General features: G+C 40.7%; 1 protein-coding gene across 1 annotated transcript; it reads left to right on the top strand.

The window, feature by feature from the left end:
- The first annotated feature begins 7369 nt into the window (after positions 1 to 7369).
- On the top strand, positions 7370 to 8858 carry LOC107698996 (peptidyl-prolyl cis-trans isomerase FKBP7-like). Its single transcript, XM_016500134.1, has 4 exons — positions 7370 to 7631; positions 7828 to 7979; positions 8539 to 8666; positions 8793 to 8858. The coding sequence occupies exons 1-4, from the start codon at positions 7405 to 7407 to the stop codon at positions 8856 to 8858; spliced, it is 573 nt and encodes a 190-aa protein (XP_016355620.1). The 5' UTR covers positions 7370 to 7404.
- Positions 8859 to 10626: the final 1768 nt, after the last annotated feature.

Below are 10626 nucleotides of genomic sequence, written 5' to 3'. Positions count from 1 at the left end.
GTTGCTAGAAGCAGAAATATCCTCCCTCTTGAGAAAAGAGCTATAAGACGAGTTCCAGTGGGGGAAACTCAGAAAGGCTATTACTCCCGTTATTTTCTAATTCCAAAGAAAGACGGGGGTTTGCACCCAATAATGGACCTGCGTGCTCTAAACAATCACTTGAGGAAGTACAAATTCAAGATGCTCACAGTTGCAGCTCTCACGCGCACAATCCGTCGAAACGATTGGTTCACCGCAGTCGATCTCAAGGATGCTTACTTTCATATAAGCATCTATCCTGCGCACAGGAAATATTTTAGGTTTTCCTTTCAGAGTGAAGTGTACGAATTTGTTACTCTTCCATTTGGGCTCAGCCTCGCTCCTCGCGTGTCCAGCAGGTGCATAGAGACAGCGTTATCACCGCTGAGACACAAGGGGCTCAGAATATCTGCTTATCTGGACGATTATCTGATTTGCGCTCACTCGCGGGAGCACGCGGAACGGGACACAGAGATGCTCACGTCTCATCTAACGAGTCTGGGGTTCAGAATCAACTATGCCAAAAGCCAGCTGATTCCATCTCAGGAGCTTAGGCTCAGGCTTACGAATAGACTCTGTGGCATACTGCGCTATGCTCTTGGAAAGGAGGATAATGGCGTTTTATCAGTGCCTGGCCCAGTTTTGCAAGGGAAATTTGGTATCGTTCAGGACCTGTCTCCACCTTTTGGGCATGATGGCTTCGTCGTTGTCCGTGGTCTCGCTAGGTTTGCTGAAAATGAGAGACCTCCAGCGATGGGTAGCAGCGAGACGTCTGTGTCCTCGTCGATTGCCAAAAGCAATGCCACAAGTTTGAGTGCAGAGAACACAGCCACTGAAAGAATGTGGTCTGATGAGTTCAAGCACAAGTTTTCGAGTGTACTGTCACAAAGCACCCGGGGTTCAAAGCAAATAAAAAATTCCCTGGAATCGGTTCAACAGAACCCTCTGGCTCTTTATCAGGAGGCTTGGAGAGAGTGTTCTGCGCATCCGTGGGTCCTCGCGACTGTAACCAAGGGTTACAGGCTTCAGTTCGCTGTAAAATCCCCTCCTTTCAACGGGGTCATAGCATCTGTAGCAAATGGGGATTCAGCTCGTGTGTTAGAAGCAGAAATATCCTCCCTCTTAGAGAAAAGAGCTATAAGACGAGTTCCAGTGGGGGAAACTCAGAAAGGTTATTACTCCCGTTATTTTCTAATTCCAAAGAAAGACGGGGGTTTGCGCCCAATAATGGACCTCCGTGCTCTAAACAAGCACTTGAGGAAGTACAAATTCAAGATGCTCACAGTTGCAGCTCTCACGCGCACAATCCGTCAGGACGATTGGTTCACCGCGGTCGATCTCAAGGATGCTTACTTTCATATAAGCATCTATCCTGCGCACAGGAAATATTTTAGGTTTTCCTTTCAGAGTGAAGTGTACGAATTTGTTACTCTTCCATTTGGGCTCAGCCTCGCTCCTCGCGTGTCCAGCAGGTGCATAGAGACAGCGTTATCACCGCTGAGACACAAGGGGCTCAGAATATCTGCTTATCTGGACGATTATCTGATTTGCGCTCACTCGCGGGAGCACGCGGAACGGGACACAGAGATGCTCACGTCTCATCTAACGAGTCTGGGGTTCAGAATCAACTATGCCAAAAGCCAGCTGATTCCATCTCAGGAGATAGAGTATCTGGACTTACGAATAGACTCTGTGGCATACCGCGCTATGCTCTCGGAAAGGAGGATAATGGCCTTTTATCAGTGCCTGGCCCAGTTTCGCAAGGGAAATTTGGTATCATTCAGGACCTGTCTCCGCCTTTTGGGCATGATGACTTCGTCGCTGTCTGTGGTCCCGCTAGGTTTGCTGAAAATGAGAGACTTCCAGCGATGGGTAGCAGCGAGACGTCTGTGTCCTTGTCGGCACCTCACGCGCAAAGTGAGAATACACGCTGAGTGCGTGATGGCTCTTCATCAGTGGAGAGATCCCTGTTTATTCCAGACAGGGGTTCCCTTGGTGGGGGTGTCTCTGAGAAAAGTAGTGACAATGGATGCATCTCTGTCGGGCTGGGGGGCTGTTTTTCACGCCCCAGCTTCGCAAACTTCACATAAATATGTTGGAGTTGATGGCAGTCTTTCTGGCCCTGAAACATTTTCTCCCATTCTTGGAAGGGTTTCATGTTCTGGTCAGGACAGACAACACGACGGTGGTGGCATATATCAATCAACAAGGGGAAACGCGTTCGTTACAATTGCACAATCTAGCGCACAAACTGATTGTCTGGGGCGCGGCGCACTTCAGCTCTTCATCACATACTAGGAGTCCTGAATGTAGGGGCAGATCTCCTGTCAAGGAGCAACCCGTTATACGGAGAATGGGTGCTCCACCCGCAGGTGGTGGATCAGATTTGGGGGATGTGCGGCAAGGCTGCCGTAGATCTCTTCGCCTCGCAGACAAACGCAAAGTGTCTGCTGTATTTCTCTTTCAGGGACAAAAATGCGCCTTTGGGTGTGGATGTGCTGGCGCACCTGTGGCCGAACGTGTTGCTTTACGCATTCCCTCCGCTAAGTCTAATGTCTAGATATTAGGCAGATATTTCACCCACACCCGGAACGAGTCGATCTTTGGGTCTGGCCCATGAAAGGTTAAATTTATACGCAGGAGGGCTTCTGCAGGAGGTTATAAACACTATCCAGAGTGCTAGAGCTCCATCAACGCGCTCACTGTATGGCCTTAAATGGCGTGTTTGAGGACTGGTGTACTCGTAACGGAGTTATTCCTTCTCAGTGCACGGTGAGCGATGTACTTTGCGTTTTACAAAGCTTAATGAACAATGGGAGAGCGTTTTTTACTATTAAAGTTTACCTGGCTGCTATTTCATGTAGGCTTCAAGGGAGTCTCAGTTGGACGGCACCCTCTAATATGCCATTTTATGAAGGGGGTGAAGCGTTTGAGACCAGTATCTAAGCATCTGGTCCCGTCATGGGACTTGTCCATGGTTCTGAATGCTTTAACTCGGGCCCCATTTGAACCTCTGGAGAGTGTTGATATTAAGCTCCTATCTCTGAAAACAGTCTTACTACTTGCTTTAGTCTCAGCTAAGCGAGTGTGTGAGTTACATGCTTTGTCGGTTCATCGGGCATGTCTGGATTTTAGTCCGGATGACATCAAGGTTACGTTGCTGCCTAACCCGGCTTTCATTCCCAAAGTCAGTGATTCAGCTTATAACTGCTCTGCTTTGGAGTTGCGTGCCTTTTACCCCCCTCCTTTTTCTTCGGAGGAGGAACGGAAATTGCACACTTTGTGTCCTGTACAAGCGTTACGCTATTATGTAAAAAGGACATGATCATTCGGGAAGAATGATCAGTTATTCGTTTCATGGGCCACTATGCAGTTCTCAATGTTGGCTCTATGGAGAATTGAAAGGTTATCTTTCGTTCTTGCCGGGTCTGTTCGGCGGCTTCGGAAAGCATGCGTTTCGGGAGTTGGCTATATCATTCCCATAGTGAGATACCGAGCGGTTGTTTGAAAGAGAACGTTAGGTTACTTGCGTAACCCCGTTTCTCTGAGAACAGAGCGAGGTATCTCACCAAGCTTAGAGAACAAGAATGCCGTTTTCGGGGATCACAGCCATATATATAGGGAGGGGGTGGGCTCCTTGTCATGAGCTGTGATTGGTCCGTCCTTCAGACCGACGTGGTGTAATTGGTGCTTCCATAGTCTATCACGCCTGGGGCGTTTCCCATAGTGAGATACCTTGCTCTGTTCTCAGAGAACCGGGGTTACGCAAGTAACCTAACGTTATTTTAGCTTGTCTTTTCATTTTCATTTTAAGTAAAAACTACTCTGGTTTTGTCCCACATTGTGGGGCATTTTCCATCTGTGGGACAAAACGCCCCCTTGGTACAAATATATCTGAAAACCCAATAACATAATTTTATACTTGCTTTATAATTTATGCCATTGTCACTGAAAACTGGATAGCTAACTATTCTAGACACATTTAACTTTTGCTACACAAAATAAATTAGACAGTCCCAGGGGTGTTCTTGTAAATATAGCCTAAAGACCTGTAAATGTAAATGTAGTATGTAGTAGGCCCTTGTACTGTAGTACCTTTTTTTTTGTCTAATTTACAGGTTTTATCTTATCTGTTACATTTATTTGTCTAAGAAAGCAAATACACTGCTGTACAATAACTAATAATTTGTTTTCTCTAATGTTTTTATATTTTCCTAATGTCAATTTTATGATTGGTTTATACAGTATACTAACACTTCTTAGGCCTATAGTTTCTACTACTGTAAGAAATATGTCAATTAGCACCGGATTATTCATATAGCCATTTATTGTCCTCGTGTTCCATCAGTCAAAAAGTTTCTGCTTTTTATTCAGCTTAGCTACAGCGATGGCTGGATGTCTTTGTCCATATTAGGGATTTCCTGGCACATTACTTCGAAGTCTGTTTTGGACTTTCTGCACAAGAGTGCCCTCCGGCTTCGGGTATGAATTAAACATACACTGCATGAGAATGTTGATTAGCGCTCCATAATGTTCACATCGCCTCATTTTGGATAGTAATAAAACGTCAGGACATGCATACACTATCTTGTCTCTTTTAATTTAAATCAAGATGTATTCACACTGGCTCTTGAAAAGTTCACCCTTACTAGAAACCAAATGCGGTACACAAATTTACATTTTATAAAGTTTTATTAAAAGTCCCCGGCGTATTCTTCGCACAGTCCTGTTGTGGGCATTTAATTTGAGAGCATGTCCATCCCCAGCTAATTTAGAGAAACGGAATCCTAAATCGGGCAAAAAAATCCTGTATCGAGGTGGGGAGTTAGGACGATTCTAAGGGCGCACACACTTTTGGGGCCCCCAGAGATCTGTTTTATTAGTAGTAACAGTAGTAGTAATAATATTATAGAAATTATAAATGTATCTACCAAAGAGTTACAAATAAAACAAAATTACGGCTTACTTCTGCATTTCCGGCAAAATTATCTCCCCCCATTCACTGCTGAGATCAAGAGAAAAATCAGTCGTGATAACGAGAAATCAGCTTTTATGTCATGTCGAGATCACGACAAAAATAAAGCCGTGATCATGAGAAAACAACTTTTGTTATGTCGAGATCACGAGAAAATCAATTCGTGATCATGAGAAAACAAGAAGGGAAAAAAATTATGCATGGCCGCTTAGAAGTTCCGTAGTAATAGAGAGTGCGTCACCTGCCTCAAGATTTTTTACTGTTTGCACTCCGATTGAGGCACATAAGCAAACAAACAGTGCAAATCTACACGCATTTACCTATTTGCCACCTATATCTTATTCATATCTTATAATAGAGCACCTGCCTCAAGATCTCTCAGTCTGTTTACACTCCAACTGATGCAGGTGACAAAACAGAAAATGCTGCTACTCCTACTCTGTCTGCCCTAGATGAGATCCTAGATGAGACTTCACTTTACACCAATCAGTGCAGCTGTCACAGAACATGCCACAGCCAATGTGAATTAATTTAGGGCTGGGCGATAATTCGATAACGATAATTATCGCGATGTAATGTTCCTCGATAAAATTATATGAAGAGTTCGATAAATGTTCCATATAATGTTTATGCGCCAAAAGCGGAACGAAACAGCGCGACTCATTTGAATTGCGCCCCACGGACCGTTTATCCGCTTGGATCAAAATTCAAACTGCATTTACCATGGTATTGAGGTGCTATATGTGTGGTTTTAACTGTGTTTATCATGATTTAAATGTATGTTAACATGGGAGACCGATGCTTAATTTAAAAATAAACAAATTAATTAATTAATTAAAACCTGGTCAGAATCAATTGAACTATATAAAACTGAGGTTGCTACCATTTTTAGAGATCTTAACTGATTTTGATAATGAACAAAAATGTACCTCTGCATCCTAACTCAAGCTACTATCAAATGTGCATTTCTAAGAGACAAAAAGTGATACAATTATTATTAATATTATCAGGCAACCCAAACCGGTTTCTTGATTTGAAACAATATCACTCATTAGAACATGCAGAAACTAAGAAATACATTTTTCTATTTAGATATTTATGTTTTTAAGGAAAATTAATGGTCTGGTTTCTACAACTTTCACTTTGGAGCAAAAATCTGGCTTTAAACTTGAAAGAAATAAAGATTTGACATTTATCGTGATAATTATCGATATCGACTGATATGAAAAAAAAAATGATCGTAATTCGTATAATATATCGTGATAATGTTTTTGGCCATATTGCCCGGCCCTAATTAATATTAAAAATCATGTGCATCAATCGGAGTGCAAACAGTAAAAAGATCTTGAGGTAGGTGTGACGCGCTCTCTATTACATATTAAAAGGAATAAAATGTACTGTAATAAGTGTAGAATTGCACTGTCTGTTTACTCACTTGCATCAATCAGAGTGAGAGAGACCGTGAGAGATGTTGAGTCAGGTGAAAAGCGTTTGGAAAATAGTGAATATTGACTTATTGTGCGTACCGTTGTTGCTCCCGCTGTTAGCAGGGGTTATCGCTGCATTTGGGGTAAAAAAAAAAAAAAAGACAGAATTATGTATTGTGCCAAGAAGGTTGTCTGTTAGTTCACACAGGCATGAACTGACTGGCAGCTGCCTTTAGTGAGCCTTTTACCGATTATTACCTCCATTGATCAAAGATTCGGCACGGTCGTCTATGAGTGACGTCACCTCCCAATACAAACACGCCCCTAGTATAGTCCCGCCCCTCACATTGATTGACAGCTTTCCGTGTAGTAGACATCGGAAATTCAAATACAAAAGAGTTGAGTTTTGGCAGGTTACATGCACGACGCAGAGTGTTGCAAAGCAAATATGGCAATTAATATTGCTATAGGCTCATAACTCGTAAGACATGGGAAATACAGCTGCAAATGGACTTTGCTTTTGCATTTAAAATGTGGCAGTCACTGTGCGTTCGCGAAAGCGAAAATGCAAACGGTAATGCAAGACCTGCAATTGCATTTGGATTATGTCACGATTTATGCGTCCACATATGGAAAACGCAATTGAAAATACAATTTTAAATTCCTTTTGAAAGTTGCCCTGGATATTCTTCCATACACCCCGTCCCAAAAGTGAAGTGATTAGTTTGAGTACTGGGCGGCACTGCCGCGTAGTGATGGGAAGTTCGGTTCTTTTCCGCGAACCGGTTCTTTCGAGTGAATAACTTAAGTAATTTGTGGATTAATGCTTACTGGAGACGCGAACCGTTTCAAATGATTCAGTCAGATTTGGTGAACTGGTTCAACCGGTTCACTAAGAAGAACCGGTTAAATCGAACCATTCGTTCGCGAACCGGACATCACTACTGCCGCGTCAGCTGTCCGGCCCCGTCGCCACGCCGACAGATGTGCAAGATGGCCCAGCGGCTTACATTTTACATTTGTTTGATTTTGTCTCTGCAAACCCTCAATCCCTTCATCGTATTGATTCGGGCAAATGGATCAAATCAAGATGTTAAAATTGAAGTTAGGTTTCTGCCAGAAAACTGCAGCCAGAAAGCCAAGAGAGGAGACATGCTGAATGCTCATTATGATGGATATCTAGCTAAAGATGGATCTCAGTTCTATTGCAGGTAAGCGCATTTTTACGAATGAAGTTGTTGTATTCAACAACAAATAGGCTATTCAATGCAGGTTATAGTTCTCTGCTTTGAGAGAGAGTGAGAGAGCTTGTAAACAGTGTATTTAGTATTTATTCGAGTTGTAGATAAACACTTAAAGTTATTTTATTTCCAGACAATGCCAAGTAAAGCTGTTCGTATTTTCTAGTCGTTCGACAAACACGGGTCACCCACACTGGTTTGTGTTAGGTGTTGGAGATGTTATTAAGGGCCTCGATTTAGGGCTGGACGGCATGTGTCCCGGTGAGAAGAGAAAAGTTACAGTTCCTCCATCTCTGGCATACGGCGAGAAAGGAAAAGGTAGGTCTTTTCACTTCAAATGCGTAGAGAAACTAATACAAACCCGTACACAGGCGGCGCTGTTTTGCTTTTTTTTTTATTATGATTTTTTTTTATTTGAGTAATGTTTGTTGCGGGTGGTGTTGTTTTTAATTCCATTGATTTGGACAATATTTTAAATGAACTTTCTTGTTTTTTTTCCCCTATAAATGGAATTATTTTTTAGATCATTTATTAAAAGTCCAACTTAAAGAAATTTGAATAACTATATTCTCATTGTACTGATAAATTATGTCCTAGATAATTAACATCGCATTGCATTATGCTTAAGAGTAAAATATTTTTCTACCCAATATTATAGGATAGTATATTTGAGTTCACATTTACTTGTTTAGAGCATTTCACAGTGATTCCAAAGCAACTTAATGAAAATACCATCACACAATACAACTTTAAAAAAAAAAAAGAAAGAAAAGAATGTTTCTCTTCCACAGATCCCTAATTTAAATATCAGTTAATTATGAAAAAAAAAAGGTTTAAGATTTAAACTATTAACAATCACCATTCTGTGATGGAATAGGTCCTGTACCACCAAATACAACAGTGATCTTTGAGGTGGAGCTGTTGTACATAACTAGAGGACCACGCAGCATAGAAGCCTTCAAAGAAATTGACGCTGACAACGACAAGGCCCTGACAAAAGAAGAGGTAATAGACATCAGTTAATGTATGTTAATTGTTGTATCAGGAATTTTCTTTTGCATACCTACTTTTTTATTTATTCATTATTATTGTTTTTTTATTTATGTACATATTGTCATTTTGGATTTACAGATTAAGGAATACTTGAAAATTGAAGCAAAGAAGTTAAATACACAGAAAGATGAATCCTATAAATAAATAAATAAAAAAACATGAGGGCATTTTCCAATGATGATGAACTCGATGTACAAAAAGACTGCGCTCAAAACTACCACCTCTCCCTTACATTCCCAGTCCCCAGTCATTTATAATATTAAAACACTGCATAAATTACACAATATTATAGAATATCATGGTATAGCGATCAACAATGGTACTAAAACACAAATGAACAAAGTCTGTTGTAAAGGCTGTTCTGCTCCCCTTTATGGGAAAAAAAGAATCAGAAGGCGAGCTTCCTTTGGGCATGTCAGACTGCAGTTGTGTTATTGCTGCAAATCATCCCCCATTCTGTATGTACTGTATTTAATTATTTTTTTTAATTGTCAGTCTATGCGACAACCAAAAAAAAACACTGATTGGTTAAGGGTAAACAGAATGTTCCAAAAATCCAAAGAGCAATTGACAGACACATAATATTGTTGTGCAGAAGTGTGATCACAAAAGACAAATAAAATGCTGAAACAGCTCGAACAGAACATAGAGTTGAATTAGGAATAAGAAGGCAAAGCATACAGAATAGCCAGAGAAACAGCGACACAACAGCACAAACAACATCTGCATAAAGTCAAGCCAAATTCCAATCCCAAGAGTTCACATACTGCAGCACTCTCGAACAGCAAATGGCAATACCACAACACTGAAGAGAACATGTTTAATCCATTCAGTCTCTTCAGTATGTATAATACACCATAAATCCATTTCCAACATTTTCTAGTAACTGGTTTTACAATTTCCATCTGTCCTCTATGTTTGCTGTGTTTATTCTGGTCTTAAAGCATTTCTCTCCTTTTTTGGCATGTTCAGTTTGGATCACCAAAGTTGTTCTACAACAATGTTATAGCATGGGCTCAAGATTTGTCTGCATCCTATTGTTTCCGTAAACAACAGCAGAATGTAGGTGTTTTATTTTTACACATGTGAGCCGTTTATCAAGTCGGCACATTCAGACTTGACAGGTCTGCACTTTATGAGGATGGCAACAGAAAGAACCCCTGAATAAACACCTAACCAGACGTGTTTACATGGGAGGATGGCCTAGAGAGACGTAAGACGATCTGAATAAATATAACATTTTGTTCTGCAGTGATACAAATGTGTCTCCTCTTTCATTATCCTTGTTTGTTATGGGTAAATATAATTGGAGAGTGAATATATAAATGATTTGAAAATGCTTGTGATTAGAAATGTTGGAAATATTTTTTACAAGTCCTGTAAAGAAATCTTCTATGGATTTTGATGCAAGTTCGCATGCAAAACAGCATTTAAATTACATACATTCTGTGAAATCTCCACCGAGGAATGGAAGTGTCTGAAAATGAAATGCATTTATTGTGCTCTGCATTATGGGCTTGAAAAAAAGCAGTCTCAGCATTAAGAGAAAATTAAACTCTTTATGAAATCTGATGCTTGTCCCTGCCCTCCTATGAAAAAAATAAATAAATAAAAAAACATGAGGGCATTTTCCAATGATGAACTCAATGATGTACAAAAAGACTGCGCTCAAAACTACCACCCCTCCCTTACATTCCCAGTCCCCAGTCATTTATAATATTAAAACACTGCATAAATTACACAATATTATAGAATATCATGGTATAGCGATCAACAATGGTACTAAAACACAAATGAACAAAGTCTGTTGTAAAGGCTGTTCTGCTCCCCTTTATGGAAGGCAAATGAGGTTTGGAACATTCTATTACAGAATGACACTATGACTTTTTTTTTTTTTTTTTGGATGAGCTAA

The sequence above is a fragment of the Sinocyclocheilus anshuiensis genome, unplaced genomic scaffold (genome assembly GCF_001515605.1).
Source record: "Sinocyclocheilus anshuiensis isolate Anshui unplaced genomic scaffold, SAMN03320099.WGS_v1.1 scaffold18, whole genome shotgun sequence".
NCBI classification, from domain to species: domain Eukaryota; kingdom Metazoa; phylum Chordata; class Actinopteri; order Cypriniformes; family Cyprinidae; genus Sinocyclocheilus; species Sinocyclocheilus anshuiensis.
Note: the sequence above shows the minus strand (reverse complement) of the source record. Positions and strands in the feature narration are given on the sequence as shown.